Source organism: Oncorhynchus mykiss, chromosome 7, assembly GCF_013265735.2.
Source record: "Oncorhynchus mykiss isolate Arlee chromosome 7, USDA_OmykA_1.1, whole genome shotgun sequence".
In the NCBI taxonomy this organism is placed as follows: Eukaryota; Metazoa; Chordata; class Actinopteri; order Salmoniformes; family Salmonidae; genus Oncorhynchus; species Oncorhynchus mykiss.
The window spans coordinates 31,396,252-31,418,305 of record NC_048571.1 but is presented as its reverse complement, the minus strand read 5'-3'; the positions used below and the strand labels follow the sequence as shown (position 1 = coordinate 31,418,305).

The window sequence follows — 22,054 nt, the reverse complement described above, 5'->3', positions numbered from 1 at the left end:
CTTCTTACTGTCAGCTAAATGAGCGCCCATCAAGCCGCAGTCCAAGTGAATTTGGTTGATGCCATTTATATATTGTCGCAAGTCACAACTTCACAGGAGAGCCATTTGAACAGTTTTAATTTTTTTTAAAGCAAAATGCATTTTTGAGCAGAAATGCCTTCTGGAACATGTGAACTTTCATGTGCCTTAATAACAAACATGTATGCCATCTGTAAATACGAATAAAATTGTTAAATTACAAGCCTTGTTAGTTAAGCCACAGAAAAAGTGAGCAACCTTCCCACAAGCCATAATTGGTTGAGATAATGAGTGGGCAGTACATGCCGAGTTCTGTCTATTTGAACTGGTCAGTGAGAGTTGGTAACCCTGTCGAACGCGGCTTTAATTTTTTTTTTATTGTGTAGTAGAGTTGCATAAGTGTTGCTCTCCACTTCTGGAGGATTGAGATTTGTAATCAGTGGAATTAGAATAGGATAGCTAAAGAGATAGGGAAAACACCTTTCTCCAGATCACATCTTCAAACTAAAGGCAACCGTGGCATGGCATCCGTGACAGGGAGACGCGTCCATCATGCATGATGATGCATACAGGTAGGGCCACTAGGTGGCAGGGTAGCCTAGTGGTTAGAGCGTTGGACTAGCAACCGGAAGGTTGTAACTTCAAACCGAGCTGACAAGGTACAAATCTGTTTTTCTGCCCCTGAACAGGCAGTTAACCCACTGTTCCTAGGCCGCCATTGAAAATAAGAATTTGTTCTTAGCTGACTTGCCTTGTTAAATAAAGGTAAAATAAAAATAAATAAAACAGGTAAGATTGTCTAGCTAGCACATTTTCAGATATTACATATTTCTAATTTTAACAGAAAGTGGTTTTATTTCAAGCTAAAGTGTACTGTTAGCTAGCTAGCTAACATTAGCTGGCTGGCTCCCTGGCTAACATTACTTTTATGACATTAGTAGTATCCCAGAACCGTTTGCTTTGCTAGTTAGAGCCTAATGTTAGCTAGCTAACATTGAACCTGCATAGTTAGCTCCCAGCAGATTCATGCAGGGTAGTAACGACATGATTTGGCACTATGTTCATTGTTGTTTAGGCTGGCTCGTTAGCTAACGTTACGTGTGTGATCTCACATGTTGTTTACCTAGCTAGTTAGCTACATGTCTTAAGCTAAAGTGTACTGTTAGCTAGCTAGCTAACGTTAGCTGGCTGGCTCCCTAGCTAATGTTATGTGTATGATGTTATTATTCATATCCCAGAGCCGTTTGCTTTGCCGGTTAGAGCCTAACGTTAGCAAGCTAACAATGAACCTGGTAGGTTAGCTCCCAACAGATCCATGCAGGGTAGTAACGACATGATTTGGCACTGTGTTCATTGTTGTTTAACAAGCTAACGCTAGCTGGCTGGCTCATTAGTGTTCCAACAGGTATATTTCACTGGTGATCCCCAAAGCCAAAACCTCCTTTGGCCGCCTTTCCTTCCAGTTCTCTGCTGCCAATGACTGGAACGAATTGCCAAAAGCACTGAAGTTGGAGACTTATATCTCCCTCACTAACTTTAAGCGTCAGCTGTCAGAGCAGCTTACAGATTGCTGCAGCACACCTGTAAATAGCCCATCCAACCAACCAACCAACTACCTACCTCATCCCCATATTTGTTTTTCTTCTCTTTTGCACACCAGTATTTCTACTAGCTCATCCTTATCTGTACATCTATCACTCCAGTGTTAATTGCTAAATTGTAAATACTTCGACACTATTGGCCTATTTACTGCCTTACCTCCTTACTTGATTTGCACACACTGTATACATATTTTTCTATTGTGTTATTGACTGTACGTTTGTTTATTCCATGTGTAACTCTTGTTGTTTTTGTCGCACTGCTTTGCTTTATCTTGGCCGGGTCGCAGTTGTAAATGAGAACTTGTTCTCTACTGGCCTACCAGGTAAAATAAAGGCGTTAACGTTACGTGATGTGTGTGATCTTACACATTGTTTACCTAGCTAGGTTAATTTTTTACCTAGCTAGCTACATGTCTTAAGGTAAAGTGTACAGTCAGTAAACGTCGTCAAAAAAGCTTAATGAAATTGTTGCCAGCAGGGCTGGTTAGGCTGTTTTCATGTTATCCAGAGGTAAAAAAAATCATTGGCCAGAGCGTCAAGTGTGCGCTCTGAACGCGACGAGAGCGAAACGAGATGGGTGGGGCCAAAGCTTAAGAGGGTGTGAACGCTGTTGAATGGGTGTAGACAAAGAGGAGCTCTTCACTCGATACCAAGATATTCAAAGGCCATTTTCTCAAAAGTGAGTTTACAAGTTGATCAACTTTCAAAGCTGAATTTCTCCCCCATTGCTCATCAAAAATCTCTCAATCGCACACAAATCATCAAGGAACCCACCAGGTACAACCCTAAATCTGTAAACAAGGGCACCCTCATAGACGTTATCTTGACCAACTGGCCCTCCAAATACACCTCCGCTGTCTTCAATCAGGATCTCAGCGATCACTCCTTCATTGCCTGTATCTGCTACGGGCCCGCAGTCAAACGACCACTCCTCATCACTGTCAAATGCTCCCTAAAACACTTCTGCGAGCAGGCCTTTCAAATCGACCTGGCCCGGGTATCCTGGAAGGATATTGACCTCATCCCGCACATCCCGCACTGAGGCTAGGTAACACGGTCACCACTGATAAATCCATGATAATCAAAAACTTCAACAAGCATTTCTCAACAGCTGGCCATGCCTTACTCCTGGCTACTCTAACCTCGGCCAACAGCTCCCCCCCGCAGCTACTCGCCCAAGCCTCCCCAGCTTCTCCTTAACCCAAATCCAGATAGCAGATGTTCTGAAAGAGCTGCAAAACCTGGACCAGTACAAATCAGCTGGTCTTGACAATCTGGATCCTCTATTTCTGAAACTATCCGCCGCCATTGTCCCAACCCCTACTACCAGCCTGTTCAACCTCTCTTTCATATCGTCTGAAATCCCCAAGGTTTGGAAAGCTGCCGCAGTCATCCCCCTCTTCAAAGGGGGAGACACCCTGGACCCAAACTGTTACAGACCTATATCCATCCTGCCCTGCCTATCTAAGGTCTTTGAAAGCCTAGTCAACAAACAGATCACTGACCATCTCGAATCCCACCGTACCTTCTCCGCTGTGCAATCTGGTTTCCGAGCCGGTCGCGGGTGCACCTCAGCCACTCTCAAGGTACTAAACGATATCATAACCGCCATCGATAAAAGACAGTACTGTGCAGCCGTCTTCATCGACCTGGCCAAGGCTTTCGACTCTGTCAATCACGATATTCTTATCGGCAGACTCAGTAGCCTTGGTTTTTCTAATGACTGCCTTGCCTGGTTCAACAACTACTTTGCAGACAGAGTTCACTGTGTCAAATCGGAGGGCATGTTGTCCGGTCCTCTGGCAGTCTCTATGGGGGTGCCACAGGGTTCAATTCTCGGGCCGAATCTTTTCTCTGTATATATCAATGATGTTGCTCTTGCTGCGGGAGATTCCCTGATCCACCGCTATGCAGACGACACCATTCTGTATACTTCTGGCCCTTCCTTGGACACTGTGCTATCAAACCTCCAAACGAGCTTCAATGCCATACAACTCTACTTCCGTGGCCTCCAACTGCTCTTAAACGCTAGTAAAACCAAATGCATGCTTTTCAACCGTTCGCTGCCTGCACCCGCACACCCAACTAGCATCAACACCCTGGATGGTTCCAACCTAGAATATGTGGACATCTATAAGTACCTAGGTGTCTGGCTAGACTGTAAACTCTCCTTCCAGACTCATATCAAACATCTCCAATCTAAAATCAAATCTAGAATCTATTCCGCAACAAAGCCTCCTTTACTCACGCCGCCAAACTTACCCTAGTAAAACTGACTATCCTACCGATCCTCGACTTCGGCGATGTCATCTACAAAATAGCTTCCAATACTCTACTCAGCAAACTGGATGCAGTTTATCACAGTGCCATCCGTTTTGTTACTAAAGCACCTTATACCACCCACCACTGCGACCTGTATGCTCTAGTCGGCTGGTCCTCGCTACATATTCGTCGCCAGACCCACTGGCTCCAGGTCATCTATGCTTTCTAAGTCCATGCTAGGTAAAGCTCCGCCTTATCTCAGTTCACTGTTCACGATGGCAACACCCATCCGTAGCACGCGCTCCAGCAGGTGTATCTCACTGATCATCCCTAAAGCCAACACCTCATTTGGCCGCCTTTCGTTCCAGTTCTCTGCTGCCTGTGACTGGAACGAATTGCAAAAATCACTGAAGTTGGAGACTTTTATCTCCCTCACCAACTTTAAACATCTGCTATCTGAGTAGCTAACCAATCGCTGCAGCTGTACATAGTCCATCGGTAAATAGCCCACCCAATTTACCTACCTCATCCCCATACTGTTTTTATTTATTTACTTTTCTGCTCTTTTGCACACCAGTATCTCTACCTGCACACTACCATCTGATCATTTATCACTCCAGTGTTAATCTGCTAAATTGTAATTATTTGCCTACCTCCTCATGCCTTTTGCACACAATGTATATACTATTTTTTTTATTTTTTTCTACTGTGTTATTGACTTGTTTATTGTTTACTCCATGTGTAACTCTGTGTTGTTGTCTGTTCACAATGCTATGCTTTATCTTGGCCAGGTCGCAGTTGTAAATGAGAACTTGTTCTCAACTATCCTACCTGGTTAAATAAAGTTGAAATAAAAAAATAAAAAATGCAGTGTCTGATATACCATTTTGTAGCTCTGAGTCTCTACTTTTATCCAATGTAAAAAAAAAACATTTCAAAGTTTGCTACATAAGACCATATGCAGGTGGTGAGTCACATATTTTAAACAACTATCTTCAGCTACTATGGAATGCAGCACCAGAAAAGTATCTAGTGTACAAGAGGGGTATGTTGGAGTCATAGAATTAGGAATTAGAATACTCATAGTAATAATTAGTAATGCACAGTAATAGGATCTCTATGGTTGGAGTACTGAAAGGTTATGATGTCATAGTGTCTTGACATATCACATGCTGTAGATCTCTACCATCACCTCTCTGCAGATGGGGGGAGGTAACTGTCAAGGTCTGCAACAAACCCTTCTCCTTGCCTGCGTCCCACATGGCACCCTATTCCCTTTAAAGTGCAATGCTTTTGACGAGGGCCAATAGGGACTTCTCCACTACCTATTAATAAATTAGTCATGGCTCCACTGAATTATTCTATCTTATGCCTTCACTGCCCTCTTCACATGAAAGATGACTTAACTGACTGACCTGGTGCTGGATATTCAACTACAGGAGAGCGCCTTGGGGGAGCCCAGAGGACATGGTTAGGGAGACAGGTGGAACGTGTCACGTACAGTGCCTGACACACACGCGCACACATATGAAATAACGACACATACACACACATGTGCATGCAAACACGGCACACACAGATGTGCAAAGACACACACACACAGGTCATTATGATTGTGCTGAGCATTGGTGTGAAAGGACGATAGCTCGGCACTTCAAGTGGTTGTCATACAGTCCATAATTGCAGTGTCCATATTATGACAGCATCTGTCAAGAGAATGGCTCAGTAGCTGTCATTACTGGTAAGTAAACGTTAGCATCATAGATATCACTGTCTCACACTTCACAGAAGTCATTCATGTTTGTCAGTTCATATGAGTTCAAGACTGATAATATGTTATTCCTATGTGATGACAGGTTCTTAAGACTCAGATAAAAAAGGCATTGCAGCTGCACCATTGATTAAAAAAGTCTTCTTTCATCCCTCTTGAATTGTTTTTAAATAGTAAATCCCCAGAGGATACATTTTTACTTTAAAATACAATGTTCTATAGTGTGACAGTTCCATGTATAGCCATGAAAAGGTGTAGCTTATATTGCATTTTTTTTTAAATGCATGTATTGCATTAAATTGTGATGCAATGTCATTTAAACATATTTAAACCAAGTATGTGCTGGTTCAAAAGCTGGTTTGAAATGCATTTACAGGTTACAATCTAACACATTTGAATGAAAACGGAACATATTAAATGTTCATAATGGCTTGCCATGAGGCTGAGAGAAAAGGTCGCTGTCTTAGAACAAATGTCCTGCTATTATACACATTTTGCCATGAGGTTGAGAGAAAAAGTGGCAGTTTTAAAGCTAATGCCTTTCATATGCTATATTGGTTCCCGACCACTGGAGGAAACCCAACCCCTCAAAATTAAAAAAAATGAAATTGGCATGCATGAGAGCATCAGCTGTTCCGGGCGACTATGATCACGCTCTCCGTAGTCGATGTGAGGTCAACATTCACAATTTGCATACCACCCAAACAGATCCACAGATGATGCCATCTGTATTGCACTCCACACTGCCCTTTCCCACCTGGACAAAAGGAACACCTATGTGAGAATGATATTCATTGACTACAGCTCAGCGTTCAACAGCATAGTACCCTCAAAGTTCATCACTAAGCTAAGGAACATGGGACTAAACACCTCCCTCTGCAAATGGATCCTGGACTTCCTGACGGGATGCCCCCAGGTGGTGAGGGTAGGTAGCAACACATATGCCACGCTGATCCTCAACACTGGAGCTCCCCAGGGGTGCGTGCTCAGTCCCCTCCTGTACTCCCTGTTCACCCACGACTGCAAAGCCAGGCACGACACTAACACCATCATTAAGTTTGCAGACGACACAACAGTGGTAGGCCTGATCACCGACAACGACGAGACAGCCTATAGGGAGAAGGTCAGAGACCTGGCCGGGTGGTGCCAGAATAACAACCTATCCCTCAACGTAACCAAGACTAAGGACATGATTGTGGACTACAGGAAAAGCAGCACCGAGCCGTCATCGACAGGGTTGTAGTGGAGCAGGTTGAGAGCCTCAAGATCCTTGGTGCTCACGTCAACAACAAACTAGAATGGTCCAAACACACCAAGACAGTCCTGAAGAGGGCACAACAAAGCCTATTCCCCTTCAGGAAACTAAAAAGATTTGGCATGGGTCCTGAGATCCTCAAAAGGTTCTACAGCTGCAACATTGAGAGCATCCTGATTGGTTGCATCACTGCTTGGTATGATAATTGCTCGGCCTCCGACCGCAAGGCACTTCAGAGGGTAGTGCGTACGGCGCAGTACATCACTGGGGCAAAGATGCCTGACATCCAGGACCTCTACACCAGGTGGTGTCAGAGGAAGGCCCTAAAAATGGTCAAAGACCCCAGCCACCCCAGTCATAGACTGTTCTCTCTACTACCGCATGGCAAGCGGTACCGGAGTGCCAAGTCTAGGACAAAAAGGCTTCTCAACAGTTTTTACACCCAAGCCATAACACTCCTGAACAGGTAACCAAATGGTTACCTGGACTATCTGCATTGTGTCCCACCACCTGCCAAACCTCCTTTACGCTACTCCTACTCTCTGTTAATCATTTATGCATAGTCACTTTAACCATACGTACATGTACATACTACCTCAATAAGCCTGACTAACCGGTGTCTTTATATAGCCTTGCTACTGTTATTTTCAAATGTCTTTTTACTGTTGTTTTATGTCTTTACTTACCCCCCCCCCCCCCCCCCCCCCCCACACACACACACACTTTTTTTTGCACTATTGGTTAGAGCCTGTAAGTAAGCATTTCACTGTAAGCCCTAAGCCTTACTACACCTGTTGTATTTGGCGCACGTGACAAATAAACTTTGATTTGATTTGAAAAATAGAACAGGTTCAAATTAACAAAACACTTCATAAAACAAATGTAGGACCTTCTCCTGGGCCTTCTTCATTAACGCAGGCCTATTCATAGGAATGCTAGGCTATGATAAATAAATCAACACCTGACATACAGTAGGCCAAAAATAAATCAGGATTTTCACAAATCGGTCAAAACACATAGGCTAGCCTACATCGTATCCAAATATAGCCAGCGTTATAAAAACAATGAAACTTGAGCCTTCTGGCTACACAAACTTGGCGTTGATGCTGAAGAGGAAGATGGAGAACGAGGAAACATAGGCCTACACCCAGCAGGCTAGTACAAGCTGAGAGGGTAGCTGTGCAGCATAGTAGAGAAAAGGCGTCAGGGGTTAGTGATTACAAGCTACAGGGCTTGTAAGCTACATGAAGGAAGGGTTTGGGATAAGGCTCAAATGAAATTGGACTGCTTTTATTCATTTTTTTAATAAATAAAAGTATAAGCCTATCCTACCGGTAGCTCAAAAGTAGGAGGCAATTTTGTTTGCGTTGTCTACTAACTGCATTTCAAGGTCATGTGTACAGTTTCAGCATAAACAAGGTGTGCGATTTTAATTCATGGTGACTTTGTGTAGCCTACTGTAAGTAAATAATGCACACACTCACAAACAGAGTTGATGATTGATTATGCACACAGCAGAGCGGAGAAGGCCACAGAGAACTCAGAATTAGACATAGCATATCATTTAACAGATCACATCATGCTGTTCATAGAAATAATTTATTATGATTTACCAGCCTCTTGCAATTATTTATCTTGGGAAACAGGAGTGGGTTTGTGCGGTAAACCTCAGTAACCCATCTCGAGACAAATGTGTATAGGTTAAGTTGGGTTAAGAAGCAAGGCATTACCGTGAGCGAAAGGACAAGTAACTGTCATTGTATACAGTGGGGCAAAAAAGTATTTAGTCAGCAACCAATTGTGAAAGTTCTCCCACCTAAAAAGATGAGAGAGGCCTGTAATTTTCATCATAGGTACACTTCAACTATGACAGACAAAATTAGAAAACAATATCCAGGAAATCACATTGTAGGATTTTTAATGAATTTATTTGCAAATTATGGTGGAAAATAAGTATTTGGTCAATAACAAAAGTTTATCTCAATACTTTGTTATATACCCTTTGTTGGCAATGACAGAGGTCAAACGTTTTCTGTAAGTCTTCACAAGGTTTTCACACACTGTTGCTGGTATTTTGGCCCATTCCTCCATGCAGATCTCCTCTAGAGCAGTGATGTTTTGGGGCTGTTGCTGGGGCAACACAGACTTTCAACTCCCTCCAAAGATTTTCTATGGGGTTGAGATCTGGAGACTGGCTAGGCCACTCCAGGACCTTGAAATGCTTCTTACGAAGCCACTCCTTTGTTGCGCGGGCAGTGTGTTTGGGATCATTGTCATGCTGAAAGACCAAGCCACGTTTCATCTTCAATGCCCTTGCTGATGGAAGGAGGTTTTCACTCATTCATTCTTTCCTTTACATGGATCAGTCGTCCTGGTCCCTTTGCAGAAAAACAGCCCCAAAGCATAATTTTTCCACCCCCATGCTTCACACTAGGTATGGTGTTCTTTGAATGCAACTCAGCATTCTTTGTCCTCCAAACACGACGAGTGTTTTTACCAAAAAGTTATATTTTGGTTTCATCTGACCATATGACATTCTCCCAATCTTCTTCTGGATCATCCAAATGCTCTCTAGCCAACTTCAGATGGGCCTGGACATGTACTGGCTTAAGCAGGGGGACACGTCTGGCACTGCAGGATTTGAGTCCCTGGCAGCGTAGTATGTTACTGATGGTAGGCTTTGTTACTTTGGTCCCAGCTCTCTGCAGGTCATTCACTAGGTCCCACAATGTGGTTGTGGGATTTTTGCTCACCGTTCTTGTCATCATTTTGACCCCACGGAGTGAGATCTTGCGTGGAGCCCCAGATCGAGGGAGATTATCAGTGGTCTTGTATGTCTTCCATTTCCTAATAATTGCTCCCACAGTTGATTTCTTCAAACCAAGCTGCTTACCTATTGCAGATTCAGTCTTCCCAGCCTGGTGCATGTCTACAATTTTGTTCCTGGTGTCCTTTGACAGCTCTTTGGTCTTGGCCATAGTGGAGTTTGGAGTGTGACTGTTTGAGGATGTAGACAGATGTCTTTTATACTGATAACAAGTTCAAACAGGTGCAGGTAACGAGTGGAGGACAGAGGAGCCTCTTAAAGAAGAAGTTACAGGTCTGTGAGAGCCAGAAATCTTGCTTGCTTGTAGGTGACCAAATACTTATTTTCCACCATCATTTGCAAATAAATTCATTAAAAATCCTACAATGTGATGTTCTGGATTTTTTTTCTCATTTTGTCTGTCATAGTTGAAGTGTACCTATGATGGAAATTACAGGCCTCTCATCTTTTTAAGTGGGAGAACTTTCACAATTGGTGGCTGACGAAATACTTTTTTTGCCCCACTGTATATATACATACAGTTAAAGTTGGAAGTTTACATACACTTTAGCCAAATACGTTTAAACTCAGTTTTTCACAATTCCTGACAGTTAATCCTAGTAAAAATTCCCTGTCTTAGCTCAGTTAGGATCACCACTTTATATTAAGAATGTGAATTGTCAGAATAATAGTAGAGAGAATGATTTATTTCAATTTTTGTTTCTTTCATCAGGCCGCTCTGCAAGGATGAAACCACTGCTCCAAAACCGCCATCAAAAAGCCAGACTACGGTTTGCAACTGCACATGGGGACAAAAGATCGTACTTTTTGGAGAAATGTCCTCCGGTCTGATGAAACAAAAATAGAACTGTTCGGCCATAATGACCATTGATATTTCTGGACGAAAAAGGGGGAGGCCTGCAAGCCGAACAACACCATCCCAACCGTGAAGCAAGGGGGTGGCAGCATCATGTTGTGGGAGTGTTTTTCTGCAGGAGTGACTGGTGCACTTCACAAAATAGATGGCATCATGAGGGAGAAAAATTCTGTGGATATATTGAAGCAATATCTCAAGACATCAGTCAGGAAGATAAAGCTTGCTTGCAAATGGGTCTTCCAAATGAACAATGACCCCAAGCATACTTCCAAAGTTGTGGCAAAATGGCTTAAGGACAACAAAGTCAAGGTATTGGAGTGGCCATCACAAAGACCTGACTTCAATAGTAAAGAAAATGTGTGGGCAGAACTGAAAAAGCGTGTGTGATCAAGGAGGCCTACAAACCTGACTCAGTTACACCAGCTCTGTCAGTAGGAATGGGCCAAAATTCACACGCAAAATTATTGTCTCATCACCTCAGAAATTCAGAATAACATACAGTATGAAAAGTTTAACTTAAACTGCAAACTGCCCCAACCCTATGACTCATAGCATAGTGTCATGATTGTCATGTTATCATTAAAATCAGGACACGTAAACTAATACAGCTGACTAATAAAGCTTTGCAATATCATAACAGGTCCAGATTTCCTTTCGTCTCAACTGGCTGCACAATATATTAATTAATCCATGTTCCACTTAGCACATTAAGCGATGAGGCATATTGTGTGGCAGCCCCTCCTACATCGCTTTTTGGACACACGCAGGTCTCTCTTGTTGTACATCAGTGCTGCGTTGGCACCCTAGAATTCCCTTGGCTGATGCCAGTTTCATTGAACACCTGAGCTGAAAGCACAGACAGCACAGAAACACCCACTCCCTGGCACGTACCCAAACACATGCATGCGTGCAAGAACACACACACTCACACACACACAAATGTGACTATAGGAGGAGGAGGAGTGCATGCTGGGGAGAGACAGATGATGCCGATAGCTCCTGTTCTCAGCTCAACATCCAATAAAAAACAGCCAACACCACCCCAAACACTGAGCCCAGTTTAACTTTCACCATCTACCTTTATCATTTTATAGACGACAGAGTCAAAAAGACTTCTGAGTGAATTCAATAGTCCCTCATTTTATTTTATTTTTTAAATGTTCACCTTTATTTAACCAGGTAGGCCAGTTGAGAACAAGTACTTATTTACAACTGCGACCTGGCCAAGATCAAGCAAAGCAGTGGGACAAAAACAACAACACAGAGTTGCACATGGGATAAACAAACGTAAAGTCAATAACGATAGAAAAATATGTATATAATATGTAAGTAAGGAGGTAAGGCAATAAATAGGCCTATAGTGGCGAAGTAATTACAATTTAGCAATTTACACTGGAGTGATAGATGTGCAGATGAGGATGTGCAAGTAGAAATACTGGTGTGCAAAAAAGCAGAAAAACAAAAACAAATATAGGGATGAGGTAGGTAGTTGGTTAGATGGGCTATTTCCAGATGGGTTGTGTACAGCTGCAGTGATCGGTAAGCTGCTCTGACAGCTGACGCTAAAGTTAGTGAGGGAAATACAAGTCTCCAACTTCAGTGATTTTTGAAATTCATTCCAGTCATTGGCAGCAGAGAACTGGAATGAAAGGCGGCCAAAGGAGTTGTTGGCTTTGGGGATGACCAGTGAACTATACCTGCTGGAGCCTGTGCTATGGGTGGGTGTTGCTATGGTGACCAGTGAGCTGAGATAAGGCAGAGCTTTACCTAGCAAAGATTTATAGATGACCTGGAGCCAGTGGGTTAGGCGATGAATATGTAGTGAGGACCAGCCAACAAAAGCATACAGGTCGCAGTGGTGGGTAGTATATGGGGCTTTGGTAGTATATGGGGCTTTGGTGACAAAACGGATGGCAAAACTGATGGCACTGTGATAGACTGCATCCAATTTGCTAGTAGTGTTGGAGGCTAAGTTGTAAATGAGTAGGATAGTCCGTTTTACGAGGATATGTTTGGCAGCATGAGTGAAGGAGGCTTTGCTGCAAAATAAGAAGCCGATTCTAAATTGAACATTGGATTGGAGATGCTTAATGTTATTCTAGAGGGTGAGTTCACAGTCTAGCTAGAATCCAAAGGTATTTGTAGTTGTCCACATATTCTAAGTCAGAACCGTAGTGAGTAGTGATGCTTACATTTAATTTTACTAGCATTTAAGAGCAGTTGGAGGCCACGGAAGGAGTGTTGTATGGCGTTGAAGCTCGTTTGGAGGTTTGTTATCACAGTGTCCAAAGAAGTGCCAGATGTATACAGAAATGTTGTCTGCGTAGAGGTGGATCAAAGAATCATTGATATATTCAGAGAGAAAAGTTAGCCTGAGAATTGAACCCTGTCGCACCCCCATAGAGACTGCCAGAGATCCGGACAATAGGCCCTCCGATTTTACACACTGAACTCTATCTGAGAAGTAGTTGGTGAACCAGGCGAAGTAGTCATTAGAGAAAGCAATCTGTTGAGTCTGCCGATAAGAATACGGTGATTGACAGAGTCGAAAGCCTTGGCCAGGTCGATGAAGACGGCTGCACAGTTTTAATATTTTAGAAAGAGAGGGTCCAGATTGTCTAGCCCAGTTGATTTGTAGTGATCCAGATTTTGCTGCTCTTTCAGAACATCAGCGTTCTGGATTTGTGTGAAGGAGAAGCAGGGGGAGTGGGGGCTTGGGCCAGTTGCTGCGGGGGTTGCTGAGCTGTTGGCCGGGGTTGGGGTAGCCAGGTGAAAAGCATGGCCAGCCGTAGAGAAATGCTTATTGAAATTCTCGATTATCATGGATTTATCAGTGGTGACAGTGTTTCCTAGTCTCAGTGCAGTGGGCAGCTGTGAGGAGGTGCTCTTATTCTTTACAGTGTCCCAGAACTTTTTGGAATTAGTGCTGCAGGATGAAAATTTCTGTTTGAAAAAGCTAGCTTTGCATTCCTAACTGACTGTGTGTATTGGTTCCTGACTTCCCTGAAAAGTTGCATATCGCGGGGACTATTCGATGCTAGTGGAGTACGCCACAGTGTGTTTTTGTTCTGGTCAAGGGTAGTCAAGTCCGGAGTGAACCAAGCGCTAAATCTGTTCTTAGTTCTACATTTTTTAAATGGGGCATGCTTATTTAAGATGGTGAGGAAAGCACTTTTAAAGAACAACCAGTCATCCTCTACTGATGGGATGAGGTCAATATCCTTCCAGGATACCCGAGCCAGGTCGATTAGAAAGGTTGGCTCGCAGAAGTGTTTTAGGGAGCATTTGACAGTGATGAGGGGTGGTCGTTTGACCGCGGACCCATTACGGACGCAGGCAATGAGGCAGTGATTGCTGAGATCCTGGTTGAAAACAGCAGAGGTGTATTTAGAGGGCAGGTTGGTCAGGATGATATCTATGAGGGTGCCCATGTTTACAGTTTGGGGTTGTACCTGGTAGGCTCCTTGATAATTTGTGTGAGATTGAGGGCATCTAGCTTAGATTGTAGGACTGCTGGGATGTTAAGCATATCCCAATTTAGGTCACCTAGCAGTACGAACTCTGACGATAGATGGGGGGCAATCAATTCACATTTGGTGTCCAGGGCACAGCTGGGAGCTGAGGGGGGTCTATAACAAGCGGAAACTGTGGGTTTGCACAACCGAAGTGAATAAATTGTCAGAAACCGTCTCAGGGAAGCTCATCTGCGTGCTTCTCGTCCTCACCAGGATCTTGATATACTGCATTTTGGTGAACAGAGTGCCCCATGGTGACAATCTGGTTGTGGTATGGGCAGGCATAAGCTATCGAAAACAAACAAAATTACATTTTATCGATGACAATATGAATGCACAGAGATACAGTGACGAGATCATGAGGCCTATTGTTGTGCCATTCATCCGCCACCATCACCTCATGTTTTAGCATGATAATGCACGGCCCCATGTTGCAAGATCTGTACATAATTCTTGGAAGCTGAAAATGTTCCAGTTTTTCGGTGGCCTGCATACTCACCAAACATGTCACCCATTGAGCATGTTTGGGATGTTCTGGATCAACATGTACAACAGCATGTTCCAGTTCCCTCCCATCAACTTTGCACAGCCGTTGAAGAGGAGTGGGACAACATTCCACAGGTCTCAATCAACAGCCTGATCAACTCTATGTGAAGGAGATGTGTCACACTGCATGAGGCAAATGGTGGCAACACCAGATACTGACTGTTTTTTTTATCCACGCCCTTACCTTTTTCTTAAGGTATCTGTGACCAACAGATGCATATTTGGAATTCCTAGTCATGTGAAATCCCTAGATTAGGGCCTAATGCATTTATTTAAATTGACTGATTTCCTTAAATTAACTATTGTTGCATGTTGCGTTTATATTCTGGCCCACAGCCCTGTGCACTATAAAACTGATTTTGTTGACAGCTAATGCTTACAGGATGAAGAACCATTTCTAAAAAGAAGTGCATTAATGGGGGGTTTAGGTCAAATATATTTCTCTGAAGGGAGGCACATCCATTTTTAGTTCAGAGATTTTCTCCATGTAACCGTTATTATGAATAAGTCAATAAAATCGTCATTTGTCACATTCCGAATAAAACTGGTAGACCTTACAGAGAAATGCTTACTTACAAGCCCTTAACCAACAATGCAGTTTGAAGAAAAATAAGTGTTAAGAAAGTATTTACTAAATAAACTGAAGTATGAAAATAAAATCAATTATATACATAAAAAAGGAGAAAATAGAAAAAAGAAAAGGCAATTAAAGAGAAACAATAAAATAACAGTAACGAGTCTATATACAGGGGGTACCGGTACAGAGTACAGAGGGTACTGGTACAGAATACTGTTCACTCCATAAGCTAGCTTTGCTATGGAGAGACATTTTAAAGTGGAGGACTTGATTTGCTAATTCATTTATAGGTGTTGGCTAAAGCCTGTGTTGACCTTGTGTTTAACCAACCTGACAGCAGCTAGCTAGCTTAGCTTGGCAATAGCTGCAGCTGCAGCTGGCTAGCCTATCTAGCTAGCTGATATTTCTCTGTCATATCACAGTTATGCCAAGATAGCAAGATGTACCCATGTCTGGAATGTGTTTCATGAGACACTCGTTCTACAACACCGTGCTACGAAAGAAGCTTGCAACTAAGTTTTATCAGCTCATGTAAAAAATATGTTACCGCTGAAACAATGTCAACAACTGAGAGTTGAATGCGAGCTTAGCTGTCAACACAATATTCTATAACGGTCTAGTTTTGTTTCTCTCCGTATGTCTGCTGTTAGACCTTTTCTGGGGGACAAATCCCAAAATAAAATGCCTACAGGTGTAGCTACAGTGCCTTCAGAAAGTATTCATACCCCTTGACTTTCACATTTTCACCCCATCTACACACAATAATGACAAAGTTAAAACATGTTTTTAGAGACATTTGCTAATTTATTGAACATTAAAAAAATATTTACATAAGTATTCACACCACTGGGGCATGTACAACTGTGAGTCTTTCTGTGTATGTCTCTATGAGCTTTGCACACCTGGATTGTACAATATTTGCACATTATTATTGCACATGATTTAAGTTGGTTGTTGCTAGACAGCCATTTTCTAATCTTGCCATAGATGTTCAAGCTGATTTAAGACAAAACTGTAACTAGGCCGGCCACTCAGGAACATTTCATGTTGTCTTGGTAAGCAACTCCAGTGTATATTTGGCCTGGTGTTTTAGGCTAGTGTCCTGCTGAAAGGTAAATTAATCTCCCAGTGTCTGTTGGAAAGCAGACTGAACCAGGTTTTAACATAGGATTTTGCCTGTGCTTAGCTCTATTCCATTTATTTTTAACCTTAAAAACTCCCCAGTTCTTGCTGATGACAAGCATAACCATAACACGATGCAGTGATGTGATGGATTTGCCCCAAACAAAGCACTTTGTATACAGGACATAAAGTAAATTTCTTTGCCACATTTTTTGCAGTTTTACTTTAGTACCTTCTTGCAAATAGTATGCATGTTCTTGAATAATTTTACTCTGTATGGGCTTCCATCTTTTCACTCTGTCATTTAAGTTAGTATTGTGGGGTAACTACAATGTTGTTAATCTATCCTCAGTTTTCACCTATCACAGTCATTACACTCTGTCACTGTTTTAAAGTCACCATTGGCCTTCATGGTGAAATCCCTGAATGTTTTCCTTCTTCTACGGCAACTGAGTTAGGAAGAACGCCTGTATCTTTGTAGTGACTGGGTGTATTGATACACCATCCAAAGTGTCATTAATAACTTCACCATGCTCAAAGGGATATTTAATGTCTGCTTTTATTTTTACCCATCTACCAATAGGTGCCCTTCTTTGTGAGGCATTGTAAACCTCCCTGGTCTTTGAGATTGAATCTGTGTTTGAAATCCACTGCACACTGCTCATGTGGGGTACAGAGATGAGGTAGTCATTAAAAAAATCATGTTAAACACTATTATTGCACCCAGAGTGAGTCCATGCAACTTATCATGTAACTTGATCAGCAAAATGTTACTCCTGAACTTATTTAGGCTTGTCATTACAAAGAGGTTAAATAATTACTGACATTTCAGCTTTTCATTTGGATTAATTTCTAAAAACATAATTCCACTTTGATCCATTTAAAGTTAAGGGGTGTGAATACTTTCTGTAAGACACTGTACATGTGGACATTGCACATACATGACCAGCTAAAGATATATAAAAACATTTTCCGCTAGAAATAGGGTATCATATTGATTTGCTTATAAAGACAGTATGCCTACACTTTACCTAGCAAATTAAAATATGTTTGTGTAGAGTACAACCACAGATAGCACAAGGAGCATAAAAACCTTTTGTACAACTTCAGCTGCCCCAGAGCTATTATGGCATTCCATTTCTATGGTCTATTCCAGTGTTTCCCGACCCTGGTCCTCCAGTACCCCTGACAGAACACATTTTCCTTGTAGCCCTGGATAAACACACCTCATTCAACTCATTGAGGGCTTGATGATTGGTTGACAAGTTGAATCAGGTGACTCCAGTCTGTTCTCTCTGATACGGCAAGCGGGACCGGAGCGCCAGGTCAGGTCCAAAAGGCGCCTTAAACAGCTTCTACCCCCAAGATATAAGACTGCTGAACAATTAATCAAATGGCCACTGGACTAATTACATTGACCTTTGTTTTTACACTGCTGCTACTCGCTGTTTATTATCTACAATAAAGTATTTAGTCAGCCACCAATTGTGCAAGTTCTCCCACTTAAAAAGATGAGAGATGCCTGTAATTTTCATCATAGATACGTTGACAGACAAATGACAGACAAAATGACAAAAAAAATCCAGAAAATCACATTGTAGGATTTTTTATGAATTTATTTGCAAATTATGCTGGAAAATAAGTATTTGGTCACCTACAAACAAGCAAGATATCTGGCTCTCACAGACCTGTAACTTCTTCTTTAAGAGGCTCCTCTGTCCTCCACTACTGTATTAATGGCACCTGTTTGAACTTGTTATCAATATAAAAGACACCTGTCCACAACCTCAAACAGTCACACTCCAAACTCCACTATGGCCAAGACCAAAGAGCTGTCAAAGGACACCAGAAACAAAATTGTAGACCTGCACCAGGCTGGGAAGACTGAATCTGCAGTAGGTAAGCAGCTTGGCTTGAAGAAATCAACTGTGGGAGCAATTATTAGCAAATGGAAGACATACAAGACCACTGATAATCTCCCTCGATCTGGGGCTCCACACAAGATCTCACCCCGTGGGGTCAAAATGATCCCAAGAACGGTGAGCAAAAATCCCACAACCACACGGGGGGACCTAGTGAATGACCTGCAGAGAGCTGGGACCAAAGTAACAAAGCCTACCATCAGTAACACACTACGCCGCCAGGGACTCAAATCCTGCAGTGCCAGACGTGTCCCCCTGCTTAAGCCAGTACATGTCCAGGCCCGTCTGAAGTTTTATAGAGAGCATTTGGATGATCCAGAAGAAGATTGGGAGAATGTCATATGGTCAGCTGAAACCAAAATATAACTTTTTGGTAAAAACTCAACTCGTCGTGTTTGGAGGACAAAGAATGCTGAGTTGCATCCAAAGAACACCATACCTACTGTGAAGCATGGGGGTGGAAACATCATGCTTTGGGGCTGTTTTTCTGCAAAGGGACCAGGACAACTGATCCGTGCATTGAATATGAAACGTGGCTGGGTCTTTCAGCATGACAATGATCCCAAACACACCACTCGGGTAACAAAGGAGTGGCTTCGTAAGAAGCATTTCAAGGTCCTGGAGTGGCCTAGCCAGTCTCCAGATCTCAACCCCATAGAAAATCTTTGGAGGGAGTTGAAAGTCCGTATTGCCCAGCAACAGCCCCAAAACATCACTGCTTTAGAGGAGATCTGCATGGAGGAATGTGCCAAAATACCAGCAACAGTGTGTGAAAACTTTGTGAAGACTTACAGAAAGCGTTTGACCTCTGTCATTGCCAACAAAGGGTATATAACAAAGTATTGAGATAAACTTTTGTTTATTGACCAAATACTTATTTTCCACCATAATTTGCAAATCAATTCATTAAAAATCCTACAATGTGATTTTCTGGATTTTTTTTCCCTCATTTTGTCTGTCATAGTTGAAGTGTACCTATGATGAAAATTACAGGCCTCATCTTTTTAAGTGGGAGAACTTGCACAATTGGTGGCTGACTAAATACTTTTTTGCCCCACTGTATATGCATAGTCACTTTACCCCAACCTACATGTACAAACTACCTCGACTAACCTTTACATTGACTCGGTACCCCCTGCATATAGCCTTGTTATTGATATGTAATTTTATTGTGCTACTTTGATTTGATCTTTCAACATCCACTATAGCTTGTTGAATAGATTTGGTCACATGAGAGACATTCCTTCCCCTCTTCCATCATCAGCATAGGGAAGCCCCAATACCCCTACTACATTCGAAGACACATCGTTAATCATAATATTGAACAAAATAGGACTGATAGCACTGCCTTCAGGAATACCATAGGCATCAAATAAAATCAGATAAATCTCAACATCAACTGTTCAGAGTAGTCTGTGTGATACAGGCCTTCATGGCTGAATTGCTGCAAAGAAACCACTACTAAAGGACACCAATAAGAAGAAAGGGCTTGCTAGGGCCAAGAACCATGAGCAATGGACATTAGACCGGTGGAAATTTGTCCTTTGGTCCGGAGTCCAAATTGAAGATTTTTGGTTCCAACCGCCATGTCTGTGTGAGATGCGTTGTGGGTGAACGGATGATCTCAACATGTGTATTTCCCACCGTAAAGTATGGAGGAGGAGGTGTTATGGTGTGAGGGTGCTTCGCTGGTGACACTGTCTGTGATTTATTTACAATTCAAGACACACTTAATTAACCAGCATAGTTACCACAGCATTCTGCAGCGATACACCATCCTATCTGGTTTGCGCTTAGTGTTACTATCATTTGTTTTTCAACAGGACAATGACCCAACACACCTCCTGGCTGTGTAAGGGCTATTTTACCAAGGAGAGTTATGGAGTGCTGCATCAGATGACCTGGCCTCCACCATCACCTGACCTCAACTCAATTGAGATGGTTTGGGATGAGTTGGACCGCAGAGTGAAGGATAAGCAGCCAGCAAGTGCTCAGCGTATGTGGCATATACTCCTTCAAGACTGCTGGAAAAGCATTTCGTATGAAGCTGGTTGCCAAGAGTGTGCAAAGTTGTCAACAAGGCAAAGGGTGTCTACTTTGAAGAATCTAATATATATATATTGATTTGTTTAACACTTTTTTGCTTACTACATGATTCCATTTGTGTTATTTCATAGTTTTGATGTCTTCAATATTATTCTACAAGGAGAAAAGAGTAAAAAATAAAGAAAAACCCTTGAACGAGTAAGTGTTCTAAAATTTTGGACCGGTAGTGTACTTTAAGATGGCAGGTGACACAATTACTGAACGGAAACACCCGTGTCAATTAACCACTTCGATTTGTTGTACCAATAGAAACAAGGAACACTTAACAATATTATTATTTGACCCTGCTGGTCATCTATGAACCTTTGCACATCTTGAAGAACAATCTCGCCTTAATGGCCAAGGATTATTAGAATCTCCACCCAGCACAGCCAGAAGAAGACTGGCCACCCATCAGAGCCTGGTTCCTCTCTAGGTTTCTTCCTAGGTTGCACTGAGTGTGGTATTCCACAAATAAATTAGTCAATGTACTGTATGTATGATGAGGCTGAGTAATACATTATTCACGCCATTCCACATACCTTTTAACCCAGGACCAAATTTGGGAAACTCTGAGCTAATCAACTCTCAAACACCAAGGATGCTAATCAAACACCGGGGATGAGACCAGTGGACACAGTAGCCGATCCAGGCCTGATGCACTACAAAGGCCCCTGGCTAAAGGCCCACAGGTCTGAGCCAAGAAACCAGGTGCACAAACAACTCAAGGTTAGGCAGTCTACTCTGGCTTCCAGGTGCATCACAGGAGTGATTTAGTGCCAGCTTCTGCTAAGCAGGGCCATCTTGCCCCTGTTCCCCACACATATAGGCACTGAGCGGGAATCAAAGTACCAGATTAGCAGTTAAATATCAGCATTAAAGGTTTGTTTGGCTAGGCAAACCACCCGGGGTAGGAACAATGGCTGGCTGAATCTGGACAGGATGGGAGGAGGGAGGTAGGAAAAGAGGGAGAGAGGAGGGGGAAGCATGTTTTTCTGAGCCATATATCAAGAAGTGCTCCTTTCTGAGGGGAGAAGTGATAGAACAAATATATAGGCTATTTCCGATTATTTACAGTGCACTGTCAATTAATCCACTCTTTCTCAGAAGAAAGCGGAGAGTGTGCCCACCCGCCCATCCTACAATACCCAATGACTACCCAGCAGTCTACGCTATCTGTGAAGCAATCCTTGTTTTCCACTCCCTTAACCAAAATGTTCTCTTTGTTTCTGTTCAAGGCGAAGTTAGTATGCATTAGTAAATGGGAGAAGGGGGAAATAGTGGAATGGAATGCACACTGCTGATGGTGGCTGAAATAATGAGGGGTTTGCTGCTCAGATGACTGTGGAGGAACCCAGCGGAGTTCTGACTGACTGGTAATAGCCTGGTATTATGGTAGCCTAGCGTTAGCCTAGCCGGTAGTCTAGCCGTTAGCCTTTACCTGCTCACTTTTAGCAGGTAAGCCGTTAGTACGTTAGCCGTACCTTTGACGATTAGCTCTGCGTAGTTGGAGACCCCGGAGCCACCATCGGAGCGGATGACACAGCGATAGCGGCTGGTGCTTCTCTGAGACGTGTCCCCGACACTGACGGTGGCCGAGAAACGCCGGTGGTTCACCACCCGCGTCACCATGAGGGCTGTGTCTTTACCATTCCACTGCTGTAGAGAGAGAGACAGACACTTTCTTACTAACACAT

General features: G+C 42.8%; 1 protein-coding gene across 5 annotated transcripts in view; it reads right to left on the bottom strand.

Moving 5' to 3' along the window:
• LOC110527653 (receptor-type tyrosine-protein phosphatase T) overlaps window positions 1-22,054 on the bottom strand; it is a 511,724-nt gene that overhangs the window by 297,922 nt on the left and 191,748 nt on the right. For all 5 annotated transcript variants that reach the window (XM_021609068.2, XM_036983141.1, XM_036983142.1 and 2 more), the window contains one exon: window positions 21,842-22,016. In XM_021609068.2, coding sequence (XP_021464743.2) covers window positions 21,842-22,016 — 175 coding nt within the window. Of the gene's footprint in view, window positions 1-21,841; window positions 22,017-22,054 lie in introns of those variants that run through there.